General features: G+C 37.2%; 1 protein-coding gene and 1 long non-coding RNA gene across 2 annotated transcripts in view; both read right to left on the bottom strand.

Moving 5' to 3' along the window:
* Positions 1–13,461, bottom strand: part of LOC139501998 (uncharacterized) — a 155,650-nt gene extending 142,189 nt beyond the window's left edge. Inside the window, exons 1-3 of the mRNA XM_071291318.1 lie at positions 13,203–13,461; positions 11,173–11,263; positions 10,753–10,786 (exon numbers count right to left, since the gene is read on the bottom strand). Of these exons, the coding sequence (XP_071147419.1) occupies positions 10,753–10,786; positions 11,173–11,263; positions 13,203–13,376 (299 nt within the window). The 5' untranslated portion in view covers positions 13,377–13,461. The remainder of the gene's footprint in view (positions 1–10,752; positions 10,787–11,172; positions 11,264–13,202) is intronic.
* A 2,240-nt stretch (positions 13,462–15,701) lies between these two features.
* LOC139500779 (uncharacterized) lies at positions 15,702–18,954 on the bottom strand. The gene is made up of 3 exons (XR_011658360.1): positions 18,819–18,954; positions 17,156–17,267; positions 15,702–15,912 (listed from the first exon to the last, which is right to left on the bottom strand). It is a non-coding gene; the product is annotated as an uncharacterized lncRNA (long non-coding RNA).
* Positions 18,955–21,430: the final 2,476 nt, after the last annotated feature.

Below are 21,430 nucleotides of genomic sequence, written 5' to 3'. Positions count from 1 at the left end.
AACACATGTATTATTATATTATTGCTGTCTGTTGACTTATATATTCACCAGATTACAGAGATCTACAGATATTAAAGGTATTCTGTTTATTTCACATACACTTTACTTATTTGTACCATATCGGCACAACATTGGCGTCGTACGACAAAGAACGAATAAATTTTTAGCAAGTGAGGCGGACTCCACGAGGGCGCCTTTGCAGATTTGAAAACTTTTAATACTTCATTTTTTGTAAATTCATTACGTGCGCATTACCATAAATTTACATCAGATTGATTGTAGATTAAATTTCAGCAAATTTTTACAGTTTAGCACGTATGAAATCTTCATATTTTATATTTTTCATCAGATAAGGTTAGGAACTTCCGGTTATCGCCATTAGGTCCTTCTTCACGGAAGTCATTTGTCTGCAAAACTCCATTGCGCAGACGCAAACCGGAAACAGTCTTCATTTCAGTAGATGAAGTAGATTGGTTTCGTATAATATTTTATACTGAACTTGGACTGATATTTTATATTAAAAAAAGTATATACACTCATAAATATTTTATGAGTAACATATTATACACCGTATAATAAAGTACAGTGTGTCAACTGAGTCTCTGTTCCAGTTCTATCCTATTTTGTTGCCTGCATTTTTGAAATTGTAAAAGTAGTTTATAAAAGCTGCATTGTTTATGTCTTGAGTCGCACATAAAAGTTGTGATTTTGAGATTTATTTGCCTTGAGTAATTACTCAGTGCAAATTATAATATTGTTTTGAGTTGCATAATATTGTAATTTGAAATATTTAAGAATATTGTAATTTGAAATAAAGACAACATGGCAGGAATTGGGGATGAGAATGAACTGAAGGAAAACATTGAAACAGAGGAGTTGATACAAGATGACATATTCACAAAAGAAAATATAGCTGATACTACTTTGACAGAACCAGCTGAAAATACCAAAATGTCATTGGAACAGCTATACCAAGAGTTTCAGGCGGATAGAAAAGCAAATGCAATAAGAGCTGTTGAGACTGAAAGCAGGGTGAAACAAAGTGAGGATCGCATTGAACAGATTTTCCATGGTTTGTTAAATATTCAAGCTGAACAAAAAGAAGCAACAAAAATCAGTACAGAAAACATAGTGGCAATATCCCAACAAGTGCAACGGTCAGAACAGAGAATTGACAAGAAGATTGATGCTAACGGTAAACGTTTAGAAGAGTTAACATCGGATAAGTTTAATGCCTTGGGAAGGCGGCTAGACAAAATGGCTGCTGCTAATGATGAGGCAAGTACCGTGCAATTCAAGAGTGCATTTGAACACCCAGGTTCATTTCAGCAGATGGCATCAAGTGTTAGCGATTTGATTAACAAGAGAAATAAGGAAGTCAAGCTCCCTTCTATGGATACTCCTGTTAAACAGAAATCTGAAGCTAGTCCATATATTGCCAGTACTCCATTACTGCAAAATAAGCCTCCAGCATTTAGTCTCTCGCCAATTATGTCAATTGATGAGACTACACAGCCTGAATCTAAGGCAGGTACAACTCCAGTATCGAGTGACAAAGGTAATGTGTTAGGGCCCCCGGCTCTGCACAATACATTGTTGTTTCAACAGATTCAGGGCAAAGGCATGCCAGAAAGTGTTGGTAGTGACCAGGAGATCTATCATATGCAAGGTTCGTTGCCACTACTGAGTGACAAGGGAAGCGTGCCAGGGCCCTCGGCTCTGCACGGGACAAACTCAGGTATGGTAACACAGCATCCATTCAAAGGCATAGAGGGAGTATCCACTGAATACAAACCCCAACATAACACAACTCCAGCAACGGCTACTTTTGCACCGTCCTATGTTGGTACACCATATGTATCTCAGGGTATCAATGTTAGTACACCTTTACACGTTGCACCAGCTACAAGTAGCGAATCATATGCAGCGTCCTTAGTACAGAGTAGACCAGCTCTGTACCCTCATATAGGATCAATGATACAACAGCCTCCGCCTGCGTTTATGACCCCTGTGATGACAACAGTAGCATCCACAGGCCCGTCACCAATGCAAATTGACACTAGCAGGTCTTCAAGATCACGCACTAAAAAGAAAAAGGAACGAAGCCACAGCTCTTCGTCAGACTCCTCTCTTGATAGGGAGTGCTCTAGGTGGCAGGAAAACTCTGGGGCGAGAGACAGGAGTAGAAGTCCCCAGCTTCCTAAAATGCAAGTTTTCACAGGAAGAGGTTTTCTTACGTGGGAAGCCTTTATCTATCAGTTTGAAAGAACAGCAGGAAGGAGACAATGGGAAAATAGGAAGAAAGTTTGCCGACTATTGGACTGTCTAGCTGATGTGGCTTTAGAATATGCAAGAAAGGTCAACATCGATGATGACTATAAGACTTTAAGGAAAGCACTGAAACAGCGTTTCAGCAAAAAGGACGAACCTGTATCAGCAAGACGCCAGTTGCAGTATGTGAGGCAGCAAGACAGTGAAACACTGGAGGAGTTTGCTGAACGGGTCCATTTTGTTGCAATGGATGGGTATGATAAATGTGACAATTCTGTCATTGATCAAATTGGCACAGAGGCATTCCTCAGAGGTTGCAAGGACAAAGAGGCTGCCCGTCACGTGATTGAAAGGAACCCAGAGTCCATCAATAAGGCGTTGAAAATCATGAAAACGTCCATAGCGAATCAAAAGGCTATTTATGGATCTAGAAGTCCAAATTTTGCTCACAGACAGGTCTCATTTGCTGATAGCGCTGGTAAATCACAGGACACAGAAAGTGCTAGTACTGTTAATAGTCCATTGGAAAAGGAAGTAAGGAACTTGACTCAACTTGTGACCAAATTGACAGAGGTGATGCTTTCTTCTGATCAACATACACGTGGTAGGTCTCCCGAAAGATATACACCACCTAAGTACAATGCATATCGATCACCTACACCACCTCCTAATCATAGTTCATATAGTCCTCAACAAAGGTCATATAGTCCCCAACAGAGGTCATTTAGTCCTCAACGTCAACGTTCGCCATCACCACGACCAAATTCTAGAAATCAAGGCTACTTTAAACAACGGTCCCCTTCACCTGGCGACAGAGCTTATCCAAACTCTACTCCAACAACTGAGTCTTTAAATGCCAACGGGTCGAGCCGGTAGGCCAACACTCGACTCTAAAATCACATGGCCAAGGGAAAATACCACCCGACAAATCAGAACCGAGGCCCACGGCTTCGTCTGATATTGTTATAAGACGTACAATTGGGAAAAGTTTGGCAGTACGGGGAACAGTATTTCAACAAAATGCAAGTATGATTGTTGATACAGCAGCTATGATTACACTCGTCAACGAGAAATTAATACCGGAGAATATAGAATGTTCCGAAACAGTGACGCTACGTGGTTTGGGCGAGCAACTGGTCATTGGCAAGATTATTAGGAACACACTCCTGAATATAGATGGATTAGAAATAAGGTGGGACGTGTGTAGGGCACCACTTACAGATGATGTCATTCTAGGTCTAGATATTCTGGATACGCTTGGTGCAGTCATCAACCTCAGCACTCCATCACTTACAGTTAACAACAGAGTTATACCTGCCTCATTCGTTACTGGATCTGATGATAGTGCTTCTCAACAAGTCTGCATTAAGCGTACAATTACAGTCCCGCCAAATTCAACGATGATCTTCAGCATAGATACACACAGAGGATCCGAACAAGAGTTTATTTTGGAACCATGCTCTCTTGCCAGTGGAGTTTTAGTTTCGCATGTTGTCGGAAAAGGCAAATCTTGCCCTGTAACTATTTTAAATGATGGGAATCGTTACATACGTATTAAAAAGGGTACACCGATAGGTCATTTAGAAGAGATTGACAGTATAATGGAGGAGACTTCGGAAGAAAGTGAAAATCGAACTCCAGATGTCCGTCGTGGCATCGTAGAAACACAAACCCAGGTGCCTACGGCACCAGGTTTAAGCCAAGAAGAATTGTCTACGTTGCCATCCCATTTAACAGACCTGTATGAACGTTCTATAAAGCATAAAATTAGTCAAGATGATAAGTTAAAACTCAAGAAGTTATTAATCGAATACCAGGATGTATTTGCACAGCACGACCTAGATCTCGGATGCCTTACAGCTGTCCGGCATAAAATAGATACCAAAGACCACGCTCCAGTTAAACACCGGATGCGAAGAACACCTCTTGGATTCCAAGATCTCGAACAGCAGCACCTTGACAAGATGTTACAAGCAGGTGTCATTGAGCCATCATCTTCTGAATGGGCCTCAGCTCCAGTGCTGGTAAGAAAGAAAGATGGAACCGTGCGCTGGTGCATTGACTACAGAGCTTTAAATGACAGAACAATAAAAGATTGCTTCCCTATTCCTATTATTGAGGATTGCTTGGACTCACTCCAAGGCACCACCACGTTCTGTACATTGGACCTTGCCAGTGGCTATTATCAGATTGAGCTTGAGCCAGAAGACCGAAAGAAAACGGCGTTCATTACAAGATATGGGTTGTTCGAGCACACCAGAATGGGAATGGGCCTTTGTAACGCCCCAGCAACATTTCAGCGGGCCATGCAACTCGTTTTGAGAGGACTTACTTGGACACAGGTGTTAGTTTATCTTGATGATGTCGTGGTTCTCGGTCGCAACTTCGAGGATGGTCTCATTAATTTGAGGGCTGCATTTGAAAGATTTAGACAGTATACCCTGAAGCTGAAACCAAAGAAGTGTCAACTGTTTCAGCCTGAAGTTGAGTTTTTAGGAAAACTGGTGAGTGCTAATGGCATCTCCGTTTCTCCATCTAAGATAGAAGCAGTGAAAAAGTGGCCAACTCCCAAGTCAAAGAAAGAACTCATGTCATACCTAGGGTTTGTCAATTACCACCGGGATCACCTGCACAACTATGCAGAAATGACTGCATGTCTATACGACCTTGCTCACCAGACAGGAGAAGCTGAATGGCAACAGTGTCACGAAAAGGCGTTCCAACAGTCAAAAACGGCGTTAATAAGTGCACCTTGCCTGACATATCCTAATGCCAATGATAAATTCATATTAGATACAGATGCATCTGACACCACCATAGGTGCAGTTTTATCACAATTACAAAATGGTGAAGAAAGGGTTATATGCTTTGCAAGCCACGTTCTATTGAAGCCTCAGCGTCGTTATTGTACAACAAGGAAAGAGTTACTGGCCGTTGTTAAGTTTTGTCGGCATTTCCGTCACTACTTACTTGGTAGACGTTTTATTTTACGCACTGATCATAACAGTTTGGTATGGCTAATGCGTTTCAAGCATATTGAAGGACAACTAGCGCGATGGTTGGAAGAATTGTCATCATTTGACATGGAGATCATCCATCGTCCAGGAAAGAAGCATTGTAACGCTGATGGTCTAAGTCGCACCCCAGACGATGTTCCTGAATGTGACTGCTATAGGGCAGGACTTGATCCTACAACACTGCCATGTCATGGTTGCAAATATTGCCTACGAGCTCACGAACAGTGGAGCAGATTCGGAAATGACGTAGACGACGTGATTCCATTGGCTACTAAGTCAGTGATAGCATCAGTACGCACGGTTTCAGTAGTGGCTGAAAATGATAAGGACATGTCCACTGACCAAGAGCCCACGGCTCTGGCAGGGGATTGTCACTCAGATCCATCACCAAGTTTAGACGATACTCTACCATATGCTGATGGCAATCCATGTAGCAACTGGGCACCTGAATACCCACCTGAACAGTTAAAGATATTTCAGCAAGAAGACCCTGATTTGGCTCCAATATTACAATGGATGGAGGAAGACGTCGAGCCAACACAGGCTGAACTACGTTTGCAAAGTAGGGCAACTAGGTCGCTTTGGTTGTGTAGACCTTGCTTTGTCATGTTTAACCATGTTTTATACTACAAATTCATAGGTTGTCCAGCACGCCAAGGTCTTTGTTTAGTTGTTCCATCAGAGTTAAAAGGAGAGGTGCTTAAAAATTGTCATGACACCAAAACATCAGGACACTTGGGTCAGAAAAAGACGCTCGATAAGTTAAAGCAGGCTTTTCTGTGGTATAACATGCGCAAAGATTGTGACGATTATGTTAGTACCTGCGCCACCTGTAGTCAAAATAAAAAGGCGCATGTGCAACCTAGAGCACCACTTGGGCAGTTCCATGCTGGGTATCCGATGGAGAGAGTACATCTCGATATTCTTGGACCTTTTAATACAAGTAATAGCGGCAATAATTATGTCTTGATGATGGTGGATCAGTTCACAAAATGGGTAGAGATGGCTGCATTACCTGAACAGACTGCAAAGATGATTGCTGAGAAATTTATTGTGCATTTCGTGGTGACATTTGGGTGTCCCTTGGAAATCCACACTGACCAAGGACGAAACTTCGACAGTGACTTATTCAAAACACTATGTGATGCCTTGGAAATTGCCAAAACCAGGACAACCCCGTATCATCCCTCATCAAATGGCCAGGTAGAGAGGTACAATACCATTGTATTGGCAATGATAAGATGTTTTATTGAGAAAAATTGTCGTAACTGGGACAGAGACTTGCCTTTCTTGTCTATGGCAATGCACTCAATGGTGAATAGGCAAACTGGATTTACGCCGAATCAAATGATGTTGGGTAGAGAGACTATCCAACCTGTTCATCTTCTCCTTGGCATGCCACAGTACGGTCAGAACAGAATGACCCCCAACGTTTGGGTACAACATTTAGTCGGAAGGATGCAAAAGATTCACGAATTTGCAAGGCACAGTCTGCAAACCTCGCAACTAAGACAAAAGCGGGATTATGACCTCAGAGTTGTTGAACATAAATATCAACCAGGCGATTTGGTGTATAAGGCGGACTCAACTACAAAAGTCGGACAGAGCAAGAAGCTCAAATCACCATGGTGTGGACCTTTTCTTGTCGTGGCTAGTAGACCCCCATTGTACACTATCCGAGGAAGAAAAGGAGATTCAGTAGTGCACCATGACAAATTGAAACTTTGCAACGACAGGGATATCCCGACCTGGATCAAAAGACTTAGGCATGCGTTATTTCAAGCTGAAAGTGAAATGGATGAGAGCTGGGATCATCTTGATGATACAATACCCTATGGTGTTGACTTTAATGTTCAGGGCATGTTTGATGCAAATCAGCCCACTTTTGATAGAGTTGTTTTACCCCAGTCATTAGGTGACCCGTCATATACCCATACTCCATTGACACAAGAACTGGAACAGGGGCCCCAGTTCGATACAGTTGCAGCTTTAGATGCTACTAGTAATAGCATTGATGAACCTCCAAATTTAGACTTGGGGGAAATTTCAAAATCGGATAACAGTTTCAGTGGGGACTCTGTAAATGTCAAAGTTAGCAGCACAGATGACGAGAAGAGGCCCTCGGCCTCTCTGTCTTCTGATCACACCTCAAGGTATGGTAGGCCAATCAGATGCCCACTTCGATACCAAACGTAATAGATATTGTGTGGGATAATTTCATATGTATATAATGTATATATGTACTTTAGCATGTTCGTACTTAGTAATAAATGTGCATCATTTTCGCTATTGTGTTTTTAATCATGTTATGTTTTGATTTCCTCTCGTTCTAGGATGGAAGAGGGGTCTCGTTCAGACCAAGATGTGTTGTCACTGAGTCCACACAGCGAGTGGCAGGAAAGTAAATCTGATTGTACCGATCTTGACGTGGCAGATCTAATGGTTATAGATGAAGTAGGTCCAGATGAAGACGTATGTCCAGATGAAGGAGAAGGTCCAGCTGAAGAAGTAGGCCCAGCTGAAGAAGTAGGTCCAGATTACCAGGCTGCTGGTGTAGCTTCTGGGGCCCTTGGCCCTGTTGAGACACACAGCAGTGTGGTTGAAGATACTAGTATTGGTATATACCATAGTGAGATCGATGAGGAGAGAAGCGGTGCGGTAGCAGTTTCGAAAAACAGATTACGGCAGTGTCCAATATGTGGGATGGTGTCCAGGGAAAAGACACGCCGTCATGTCCTCAAACGACACCTTCCATGGTTTTGGTCGGGTGCTACTGCCTGTTGGGATTGCTGTGAGCAGGAAATCCAGGCATCTTCTCTAGCCAGGAGACACACAGAGGAACATAGGATTGGTTGTTTCTTTGATGAAGAACACCTTCATTTGTGGTGCCAGTTGGTGAGTGGCTCTCTTCACCTTGTTAAATCGTGGTTTGGCTTAACAGATCTTGAAGGCTTGTTACAGTATGTACTTGACCGGCAATTACATGAAACCGTCACCAGTGGTTTTAGTGACCAAGAACAACAGCTACTGGTGTTCTATGCACAGAACTATAGTCCTGACCGCCTGTCGCACATCAGTGCTAACCCTCCCAACCATGTCATTAGTCTGACCAACTGGGAGATTATGACTAGCCTATTACGCAGAGTGGGACCTGCTCAACAACAGTCTCTTTTGTCCTGTGACAAATTCGTAACTTACGAGGGTGCATGGATTGTGGACACGGTACCAGTACTTCTAGAGCCATTTGTGTTTGTAGACAGTCATTTCCATTTAGATCTCATCCTCAAGAGACTACATTTCAACACATTTTTGCATATGAGCTCACGTATCTCTCCGGCTGAGCACAACAATACCTTTTACTACGGAGTTGCCAATTATGTCTTCCCAGAACATTGGGACAGCTGGTCAGTACAAGTTGGAGCTGCAAAGTCGGTGTATGTATCATTCGGAATACATCCCCATATTGCTGCCAGCGGAGTCAGTCACAAGCAACTTGAGGACTTGAACCACCTGTTGGGAAACTACAAGTGCGTAGCAGTCGGCGAAATAGGCCTTGACTTCACAACCAGGTGCGGATGCAAGCGATGTCACACTCCACAGCAATGTCAGCAGCGAATGCGGGACTGCCAGGAAAAGGCATTGTTGGAGATGCTGCAGATAGCACAACGCCGACAGTTGCCTGTCATCTTGCACTGTCGTGATAGAGGTTATGGTGATGCTGCAGCCCGTGTATTGGCCATCATTCGCAATGGGTTTGCTGAATTGCACTACCATCGCCATTGCTTTGATGGTAGTATAGAGGAATTGAGGGAATGGCAAAGCCTTCCAAATGTTGTGTTTGGAATCACGGGAAAGTTTTTAAAGGACACGAACGCCAACAGTGATGCGATCTCAAGGATCTTACCACATCAGTTAATCCTTGAGTCTGATGCCCCGTTTCTTTCGCCAAGGTCATGTTGTGAGGTGAACCATCCCTGGAATTTAATAGATGTTGCTTTGGCAGTGAGTCAGCGCAGAAACATTCCGTTGAACATTCTAAACTGGATGGCTAATGATAATGCCCTCCGATTCTACAGTATCCCAAAGTTGAGACAAGAGCCAGCTAACTGGGGCCCTAGGCCTCGTTAGCAATCTTTCAATAATAGAGTTTTTGATGGATTCTGTAAATAGTTTTATCAGTACCAGGAAGGTTCCGATATATGTATATGCGTTTCTTTTGATACATGGATGACTTTGTGTTTCTTCAACTAAAGATTTTATACAGAAATTGAATATTTTATACAGAGTGTTTTAATTAGCATCTCTAACTATTACCCGCAACAGAGAGTTATGAACTAGCGTTAAATTCTTTGCTGTATTTTATCTTGTTTTTAAGTTTATTTTTTTAGTTTAAATATGTGACTGATTCTACACGAAGGGGACGGATGTGGTGCCGCTTATGTATACATAGAAGAACCAGTCCATATATTACAGTATGCCAAGCAATACCTCTGGACGACTGACGTCACGAGGATTCTCTTCTACTTCCGCTTTGTATTGAACACATGTATTATTATATTATTGCTGTCTGTTGACTTATATATTCACCAGATTACAGAGATCTACAGATATTAAAGGTATTCTGTTTATTTCACATACACTTTACTTATTTGTACCATATCGGCACAACAATGTCTTTGCTGATTCCGTCGACATATTTTAAAAGATTCACGAGTAAGCCTTTTCTTCTGATCATGGGAATGCATTTACTTTTACAATAGGTATCATACAGGGACGTCAAATTAAAGATGAAAATGGTACTTTCAGAGAATCTTCAGACTCTTTCAGATAAACAATTTTCGCGGTAAATTAATAACAACTGGACCAAAATCGGATACGGAGATATTATCCGGAAAAACAATAAATCAGTGAAAATTGGTACATTGCAATATACAATATACATTACAGTAGCAATCATCAATTCTTGAGGGAATACGGTGTTGTTTTTATCCCATAGACGAAATTTGGCATTAAAGCAAGCTATGTCAGTTTCACGGGGCTTTATAGTCGATAGGCTACAAAAATGTAATTAACCTATTAAGGTAGTCATTTTTTTATATAAACAATTTATAAAAATGCATTAGTGACTTTTTGCATGTACTGACACAGTAGAAGACCGTAGAAGACAGTCACATAAAAAACTCAAATAGTAAAAACACATGGTTAAAATATATAACTTGAGTCAATCATGCATTTAAAACACAAACTAACAAAAGTTTCATAAAAATACAGTAAAAACTAGGCTTTATGATGATACGTCATTTTGAAGTTAGTTTTGATATTTGTACTATGGCCTTTTGTAGCTGGCTCTTTTCTCAGTGAAGCTGATTACCACTGACCACGGAAAGGGGGGGGTCACTTATACAATGACACTACTGTCAATTAAAAAAAACGGCAATATCAACCCCTTAAAAGAGGTACTTACCACTTGGTCAAATCCATGTCATGTCCTCGAACATCTGCAAAACATTATAAAGTTAAGATTTAAATAGATATATAAGCATTGTTACCAATATACAATTCATAATTTTCAAAATGCCCATGGGGACTTTTACGTGCAAGATGGTCGGCTCTTATTGTCCTACAAAACCTTCATGTGAGACTTTAAACCATTATAGCTCAAGGTACTGTCTTCAACATGGAGCATTGGCTCACACAGAACAGCAATTGTTCATATTTCTTCCTACAAACTTTGTAAATATAATATACGGTTTATAGTATGCCATTAATCAAAGTTGAGAGTATTTGTAATTTTCTTTGCGTAAAGTCGGCTGCCGTGAAATGCCGCACTTAATATAGACACACACACTGTGAATTGGTATTCTTATTTCAACATTTAAGTTACCTGGGTGCGATGCTTCGTTAAATTGAAAATTGTCAATTTTAAGAAGCAGTTCTTGGAATCCGTCGGCATCTTTTATGTTTATTAAACTAATCTGAAAACAAATAATATTATTCTATATTTATGTAAAAACAATTGCTCAACTTTGTTTTCCTTTTTTTTCCATGTTGCATTTTTTTCTACGTTACTTTAAGTGTGTTCCTTCTTTTTATGTCTATACAAGAACTGAATATTCTTTCTGTTCTTGGGACCTTCATACCTCTGTAATGAATACCTAAACTACATAAGTGTCATTACAAACAAGTTTATATTGCTGGGTTTTCCATGGATCCACGAAACATCTTCTAGATTATAAACCTCAATTTTATCAGCTATCAAAGCCGGGATTCAAAGTTATAATTGTGTAAATATCTATGGTAGAGGTGGCGTGAATCCCGGATGTGGATACCAAAAAAATCCAAAGATCTATTAGTGTACATCTAATCTAATAAAATTGAGAATGGAAATGGGAAATATGTCAAAGAGACAACTACTCGACCAAAGAGTAGACAACTTGCTTGAAAACATTTTTTACGACAAAAGAAATGATTTCATCTTCCCAATTGGGAAATTTTCATTTCTATGTAGCAACATTCCAGCAGCACCTGCATATGGAGTATGTGACCTACCGAATTTAGACTTACCATGGGTTTGTACTAACAGAAGCAACATGACGGGTGTCATATGCGGAACAGGATCTGCTTATCTGTCCGGAGTATTACCCATAGTTTTGTTGTTACTCATTCTTTATATTTTTATGCTGTGTTTTGTGTACTGTAGTTTATTAGTCTTTTTAACCATGGCGTTATCAGATTCGTTATTATTCGCCTCTCTTTTATTGGTTCTCAGTAATATAGGTATGTCACGGTGAAATTGTTGTAAAATGGGACGCCGAAATGTGTTCTCAATATCAAATATGTGTTTTTATGCCCCATTTATGGACATAATATTTCTGGTCTGTGCATCCATTCGTTCGTTCGTCCGTCTGTTCGTTCGTCCGTCCGTCCATTTGTCCCGCTTCAGGTTGAAACATTGTGTTTTCCGGTCTGTGCGTCCGTTCGTTTGTTTGTTTGTCCGTTTGTTCGGTCTTCTGTCCGTCTGTCCCTCTTCAGGTTAAAGTTTTTGGTCGAGGTAGTTTTTGATGAAGTTGAAGTCCAATCAACTTGAAACTTGGTAAACATGTTCCCTATGATATGATCTTTTTAATTTTAATGCCAAATTAGAGATTTTATCCCATTTTCACGGTCCACTGAACATAAAAAAATATAGTGCGGATGGGGCATCCGTGTACTAGGGACACATTCTTGTTATTTTATATAATAGATTCTGGTTGGACCAAATTAATGCAAGTTTCCAGCAAACCGTCAACACCCCATTATTTGTCACACGAAAAGTCACTATTTTTAACGTCGGGAAAGGGAGTTTGCAGGTAAGACACGTACATTAATAGGGGTATTTTTTTCTGAAAGAGAGAGACAAGGGATATCAAAGGGACATTCAAACTCGGCCATGATAAGTCGGAAATAAACGTCATTGCTTAAACAAATAATTTCTGTGACAGTGAGCTGGTGGAATTTTTTGTTCGATGAAATTTGATTGGAACATTTTTCAAATTTTCGTTTGAAACCCAGGATTTTTTCTCTTTCCACTTTTTCTCAATATGCATGATCAACATTCGCGCGCTCGTTCATAATGGTATAAGCTTAGAGAGACAACGAAATCAGAGTTTCTATATCAGTCTTAATTAGAATAGTTATCAAAGGTACCAGAATTATAATTTTATACGCCAGTCGCGCGTTTCGACTATACATAAGACTCATCAGTGACGCTAATATCAATATAGTTATGAAGACAAATAAGTACAAAGTTGAAGAGCATTGCGAATGTCGTTTCCTTTCCCGATGAACGCCCTAAAATCAATATAGATTATTGAAATGAGAAATGTAATATAAACAAACATTTATGTATTATAGGTCCATATTACGATTACATACCTTTGATTTGATATCAAAAGTTCCTATATCTGGAATTACTGTCGTAGATTCAAAGTTATAATCATATTTATATCCAAGCTTAAAGTTCAAGAAATTCCCATTTGTAACGTCAGCCATGGACACCGTGGTCCACATTAATATGAAGGACCAGGACCATATTAAAAGGTCCATCATGTCTCCGAGAAGACTTCAAAATATTTAGTCCTATAAATTTATAACATGAACATCTCTAATGTATGACACACGGTGGACATTTGGCACCGTTTAAATATCACAGTCTGATTATCTTGCGCTTTAGAAACAAAAATATATTTCTTTAAAATTATACAACTGCACGGACGAGATACAATTTCAGAAACTTTTTAAAGACTCTAAATCGACGATTGAGCCTGTTTTTAGTATAGTTTATTTGAGAGAAAAAAAAATGAATAAATATCTCAAGGGTGGAAATCTCGAACTAACTATAATATGAAAAATCGGATTTAAATCTCAACGCGGACGTAGTTTAAATTATACCCAAAAGACAATGGATTCAAACAAGAATCTTATATCTATCTTTAAATGCATCAAAATTAAAATCCTCAGTTTAGTTAATGAATAGTTTACAAAGGGGTATCATCGTAGCGTTAATTTGACGCCAAATCAAGATTGAGAACCAGTCATGTATAAAACAAAACTTTATGTTTTATATCATGTTCAAAAGGTTGTAGGGTTGGCTTGTTACGTATTATTATTCTTAAAACAATTATTTGTCTATTTATTTACAAAATGGACTAAGCGTTTTTCGCGCAACATTATCAATACAAGTCTGTCATTCAAGTTCATGGGTAATGCTTTGAATTATAATTATAAAATAACTTCAAAATCATGATTAAAATCTTCGTCATCGTCATAGACTTTGCAATATTGAAAGGGCAGAATTTTTGATATAATTTTATATCGCACTTTTATACATTTACTGCTCTTCCTCTTTGTCTTTGACCGCAAACTTATGAAATCGTTATGAAATATGAACATCCATAAAAAAATAAGCAGTAAAAAAAAATTGAATGATTCGTTGTTTCCTAATTTTGAATGGCTTACCATCATGTCTTGTTATTATATTTTTCTTTACTTTAGATTCGACCCCCATTGATGAGTATATGTTCGTCTGGCGTTCACACATACAAGCCTTCCAATTGATATGTTATCGTATAACTATGTTTTTCTATATCATGATGTTATGCTATTGTTTCAGAAAAAGGGAGAAGGTTTGGATCCATTAAAACGTTTAATCCCGCTGCAAATGTTTGCACCTGTCCTAAGTCAGGAATCTGATGTACAGTAGTTGTCGTTTGTTTATGTAATTTATACATGTTTCTCGTTTCTATTTTGTAAATAGATTAGACTGTTGGCTTTCCCGTTTGAATGGTTTTACACTAGTCATTTTGGGACCCTTTATAGCTTGTTGTTTGGTGTAAGCCAAGGTTCTGTGTTGAAGGCCGTACATTGACCTATAATGGTTTACTTTTATAAATTGTTATTTGGATGTAGAGTTGTCTCATTGGCACTCACACCACATATTCCTATTTCTATTTGATGAGTTTTTTTGAAAATCATAATACTTGACTTATCATTTCTTTGATGTTCATAATTATATGCACTGTCGGATATTTCAGAATACATGTGAAAATAAGAAGATGTGGTATGACTGACAAGGAGAAAACTTTGGTCCACGTCAAATGTAGGAGAGGAAAGCAATTATAAGCAACCGTACGGTCTTCGACAACAAGAAAACCCTATATAATATATTCGGCTTAAATTGGCACTGGCATAACAATACGAAACGATTCAGATGAAAAAACTTACGGCCTACTTGATAATATAACAATTTACGCAGAAAATAGACAAGCACTAAACTGCAGGCTCCACCATGGGAACAGACACACACAAACTATGGCGGAGTTAAAAATGTTTGTGTACACTCAAACTCCCCAGCGCAAAATGAGACAACTTTTCACAAAAATACAAAATGTACTATAAATAGTGCAGGTAATGTCATTCATTTTTCTCTTAAAGATCCTCAAAAAGACTGATTGGAATATAGATGAAACTTATACATGTTATATGTAGTTATATCTGTAGTACTAGGTCGCCTTTGTTTTTAGCGCATACCATGGAATTATCATGTTTTATCTGTTTTGAGTGAATATTTACAGCTATTATGTGTCCCGCTTGGATAAAAATAAACACGTAGAATGTATAGTATTCGCTTTTCCCACACCTTTTTAAGTTATAGTAATATATTTTTTTCGGTAGCACACTCTTACCCTATGACTTAGGAGTTAGAATCATTTTTGTATTAAATTATTGTTGTACAATGCCTAATTTTTAATACAGTATTAGGCTACTATATAACATTTAGATACTTTATAAAAAAATCAAATGTAAATAGCCATAGGACAGCCTTGAAAAATTATATTTGAAAATCTTTTAAAAGTGCATTTAAAGGGAACACAATTCTACTTTTAATAATCTTTTATTTCATTAGATCTTTTTTATAAAGTAGTGTCAAAAATATCAATCACAATAAAAATCACAAATTTTTTCAAGAGGAAGAAATCAAGTCCAATGTGTTCAGTCTTTTGTATCCAATACCAGTCCTGTTGTAAATTGTTGTGGCTACTTCTTAGTTGGACATACTCCACGTGTTGCCACTACTTCACCAACACTGTAAAACAATGTAAGAGATATTTCAGTATAATTTAATTTTGGATGTAACGCGTCTTCTGATTGGCTGACGTTATTTTGTTATGAGCCCATAGACATAATTTAGTCATGTGACCGTGACGTCATCAACGTTTTTTCCATGTTTTTCTACGGTTTAAAATGGAATTTAGAATTAAATTATAAGAAATGACTGTAATATTTTTTCTGTCTATTCGAAATAACATAAAAAATATGGTGCACACTGTTAAATAACCCGCTACGCGTGTAATTCAGTGTGTACCAAATTTTTTATGTTATTTCTTCATAGACAGAAAAAATATTACAATCATTCCTTAAATAATTTTTATGTTAAGTTTTGAAATCTTAAAAATGGGTTGGAAATAACAGATGCTGTTAGACAGTTCCTGTCAAAATTTAGAATACCAAATAGTTGTTAGTACGCTTATAATTTTATATTTGTATCAAGTCCAAAAATCAAAAGCATAAAAGTTATATTTTGTTGTAACCAACATCAAAAGTTCTATTATCTTCGCTAGCTAAGTGTTACGATCTTCTACCCTCCTCACCTCCCTTGGTAGATTAAGAGAGAATTTCGGATCCACGAGGTAATGATTTACATTGGTTGCAGTCGTATCTGGCGGCATCTAATCAAAAGGCGCATATAACATGATCACGTGTAAGTGTAGAAAAGGTAGGTAAACATTTGGCACGTGCTGATTGTGCAACAAGTCATTACCCCCCCCCCCCCCCCCCAACCACCACCAACACACGACGATATATTAAGATTCCCTTATAGTCATCTAATCTGTTCTCATATCTTGTTTGTGGATCAGAATCATCTTTTAACATCCTAAACATTGACGCAAATACATGAATTATATTTATTCGGAGATACGGTTTGCATAAAATATAAATGGTATTCTGACACAGAGGGATTTCATTTATTTTATTTTCGTCCTGCATTATTTTTAATCTACCACGTTTGCATTTTAACTTTATACTGTGTTTTCACAAGTCTAAACTCATCATAGATACCAGTATTAAATTTTGTATGTACATCAGACGCGCGTTTTGTGTACAATAGACTCATCAGTGACGCTCGAATAAAAAAAAGTTTAAAAGGCCAAATAAAGTACGAAGTTAAAGAGCATTAATGATTTACTTTCATAAATTGACACTCATCTATCTAAGATATGAACTCCTCATAGCTGTAAATAAAGTGGAAAAAAGGAAAAAACACTTACTTGCAGTTCAGTACACATTCGTTGGAATACGTTTTCCCAGTCATTGAACACACAGGATCATATATCATACCACATGCGCACAAACCATCTTCTGCAGTTGTCAACGCACATCCTACAAAAACACATAGTTAAAAAAGATGTTCAAAATGTAAAATCACCAAAATTCTGAACTCACAGGAAAATTCCAAGCGAAAAGTCCCGAATCAAATGGCAAAATAAAAACCTCAAAAGCATTAAACGAATGGATAACACATATCATATTTCTGTTTTGGTACAGGCATTTCTTCGTGTAGAAAATGGTGGATTGAACCTGGTTTTATAGCTAACTAAACCTTTCATTTGTATGACAGTCGCATCAAATTCCATTATATTGACAACAATGTGTGAATAAACGAACAAACGTAATAGGCAAAAACATGTCAAAAATAGGTGTACACCATTCAACATGTTCAACATAGTGTACACACTTTCACTGACAGTGTTTTTTTTTTTTTATAAATTTCATTTGGCTACGCTCAAATCTTTTTACATTTGAAAACCATGCAGAGATTAAAAGATAGAACGTTAGGACGATAAAAAAGAGGGACGAAAGATACCAAAGGGACAGTCAAACTCATAAATCTAAAACAAACTGACAACGCCATGACGAAGTGATGCACAATAAATACATAAATTAAGTAATTTCAAGGTTAACTGCACTTACTTAGTAGTTTCTAAATGATGTCTTCATTAATCAACGGGGAACTCGAATGAATAGATAATGTATAAATAAGCAAATACCTGTACCAAGATGTGAATAAGACAGTTGATATCCTTCGTTTGATGTGTTTGAGCTTATGATTTTGCCATTTGCTTAGTGAATTTCCGTTCAGAATTTTACTCGGAGTTCTGTATTTTTGTTATTTTACTTTTCCGTTTATAATAAATCAATCAATGATACAGAAAAGCAACGAATAACGTAATTTTTACAGACAAAATGTTTTGATATTTTTTTCTGCAATGACAAGACAAACAAGGATCTTGTTTCGGGCATTAAAACATGATATAAAGGTTAGACAGTGCTGATTTAAAAAAAAACACAAACTCTTTAAGCATCTGTTTGTGACTGACGGCGTATCAATGAAAGTACAAGACACAGCCTTCTGTAACAGTCTCCACTGTCTTTTAAATTTTAAGCAAGAAATGTTACTTTAAATGTTGTACGTTGAAAATAATTTTGGTTTCTTATTCATTTTATTCAAACCGGTTTGCACGGTGACCTAGGCTATATCTGTTAATTTTGAGTGTCATTTGGTCTCTTGCGGAGAGTTGTCTCATTGGCAATCATACATAAAGGCAACAGTAGTATACCGCTGTTCAAAACTGATAAATCCATGGACAAAAAACAAAATACCACAGTCTATTTTCTATAAGGTGTGCCATTACAAATTTGGAAATCCAAGGGCCTTCGAAAGAAAATTTACACTACATTTTTTTTCAAACCTTAACAAACCGAAGTTTTGCTATTACTTTGCATTACAATACCTAATTTTTAGTTTGACTTTTGTAAAGAATAAATGACAGTGGTACATATACTATAAAAGACTTTTAAAATTCTAACGAATGAATGAAACGAGAAAAAAGTGCACTAATCTTAAAACATATCATGTAAATTATTACTTACCCAAAACAGCAAGCAACAGACATACAGTAATGAACTTGTTCATGGTGACGAGTTTTTGTTTTTCCTGTTTTTTACAAGGTGGTTGTAGATATCAGATACCCAGTGTCCAACACTACGTCTTTTTATACTTGTTGCATGCCATTTATGATGAACATTAAACAAATATATACATTACATGTTGTAAACGTTATCATCTTGATTTTACGTGCCTGTAATTTGAATGAAACAATTTTTAAGTGTTACTGTTAAATTTGTTCTTCATCATAAATTTGAAGTACAATAAACATCGGTCCGTATCCGAATTTGTACTAACTTTAAAACATGTATAATTTACTAATTCTTATCTTTTGAAAAAAAAGTGTGTATTTATTACGGTTGTACCAGTTGGTAAAATACAATAAAAGTATCAATATAAATGTTATTGCATGTTCTTCATTATACTATAATTAAGTTTATTATTTTATTGACGGGCCATCTTTTAACAGGATCAAAACAAATACAAATGTCATTTTGCCTTTCTGTTTAAATGTTGAATACACATCTTACTTCAAAATGGTTGATAAACGTGATAGGCTACCACTTTATGCATCTTTGATTCCCGCATTCTCAAAACGTTCGTGAAAGAACCACCTAAGATGAAACGTGACCCCCAGATTTTTTTTTTTTACAGAAAACGTTTACGTTATAGAGATTTGTTCTTTAGATCTGTCATCCAAATTTATCATTTTGTACAAATTCACTGTTTGTAAAAATATGAATTATTCGAAATACTAAGTATTTTCTTATCCCAGGCATGTATCACCTTGGCCGAATTTGGCACAACATTTTGGGATTTTAGATCATCAATGCTCATCAACCTTGTACGTCACCTGTTTGCGAAGACCAGAAAACGACAACCCATTGATTCAATGTACTTGTTTAGCTATCTAACTATATTGATCTGAGCATCACTGATGGGGTTATCTAGACGAAACGTGCGTCTGCCAAGTTAAATGATAAGCCTGGTACCTTTGATAACTATTATCAGGAATACTCCTAGTGTGGTATCAAGAGATAATTTCAGGAATGATTCATCTGTGAAAGACAAACATTTTGTTAAGAGTTGATGAAAACTATGACTAAGCAATCGAACTCAAGATTCTATCAGTATGCACAAACATTGCAATATGAAAATCTTTAGCAAACATTTAGTGCATGCTCAATATTTTAAATTTCACAGAACATGCCTCACTGCACTATGTAACAAAGAATGGTCTGAATTAAATAAAGCATAAAACAAGATGAGCATCAACTCCCAGTGAATGAAATAGAATATACATATACATATATATAAGAAAAGGTTAATTAATGTCCGTATGCTGGTAACATATAAGAAAATTATTAAAAGATAAAAACGGTTTCAATGCATCACTTTTTCACTAGTACTTTCACTGCTTTTGCAGAACTTCAAGTAATGTGACTTGCATATATATAAAACAATTGATTGACGTTAACAAATACAAGGGAGAGTTACGTTAAAATTACAATATCATTTATTCTTTAATCCAGGGTTGAGAATGTTTATGATTAATTCTTCTTTCTTCCTCCGGGGAAAATCATTTTGACGATTAACCATATACAATTGAATATTTCAAATCGTCCATTAGAACAACGATGAAAATGGTCGTTTGCCCTGATGAGTGTTAAATCTTCAAGGTTGGTTTGCTGTCTATGTATAGTCAGTCTAGTCCGCAGTTCATTTTTTGTCTCTCCAACATAGAATTCCTCACAATTTGAACATATGAGAGAATAGATGACGTTTGAACTTTTACAAGACATATTTTGCTTAACAGTAAAATGCATTCCATTTTTGAAATAATTTGAACTTTCTTCTATTAAATTTGGACAAGTCATACATCGTTTATCGGTACATTTTTTTTACAATTGTCAGTTTCATTAAAGTCAAATTTTGAAGACGCTAAATATCGTTTCAGACTTTGCGACTGTCTTTTGCTGTTGATAATCTTCTTTTTCTGTAAGACTTTGTCCATTCTTTCACTTATGTGTAAATTTGTTTCAATTTGTCGCATGAAACTAAATATGTCATAATCTCGCGGATTATAAGTTGTGACAAACGGAATAATTTTGTTTAAATTGTTCGATGATTCCTCGGTAGTTTCGGATCGCCGTGATTCTGTTACAATTGGTCCTTTTGTCAGTGCCTTTTGAATTCCGTAATTTATTTCTTGTTCCGGGTATTGTTGCTTCTTTAAATACGCTTTTAATTCTTCCAGTCTTTTATTGCGTAATATGTCTGTACTTATAATAGTAATTATTCTTGACGCTAGATTAAAAGGTATATCTAATTTTACATACTTTGGATGGTTTGGGTAAAAATTTAGATACATATGTGTACTTTCTTCTGATAGATTTTATGAAAGTATGATACTAACCCCTAACGGGAGGAATTGTGCCCGATATTCATATGATGAAGACATAATCTTTCAATCAGTTTAATTGAGGTCTGGAGCTGGCATGTCAGTTAAGTTAACTGCTAGTAGTCTGTTGTTATTTATGTATTATTGTCATTTAATTTATTTTCTTTTGTTACATCTTCTGACATCGGATTCGGG

This window comes from Mytilus edulis, chromosome 13 (assembly GCF_963676685.1).
Source record: "Mytilus edulis chromosome 13, xbMytEdul2.2, whole genome shotgun sequence".
Taxonomy (NCBI): Eukaryota; Metazoa; Mollusca; class Bivalvia; order Mytilida; family Mytilidae; genus Mytilus; species Mytilus edulis.
Note: the sequence above shows the minus strand (reverse complement) of the source record. Positions and strands in the feature narration are given on the sequence as shown.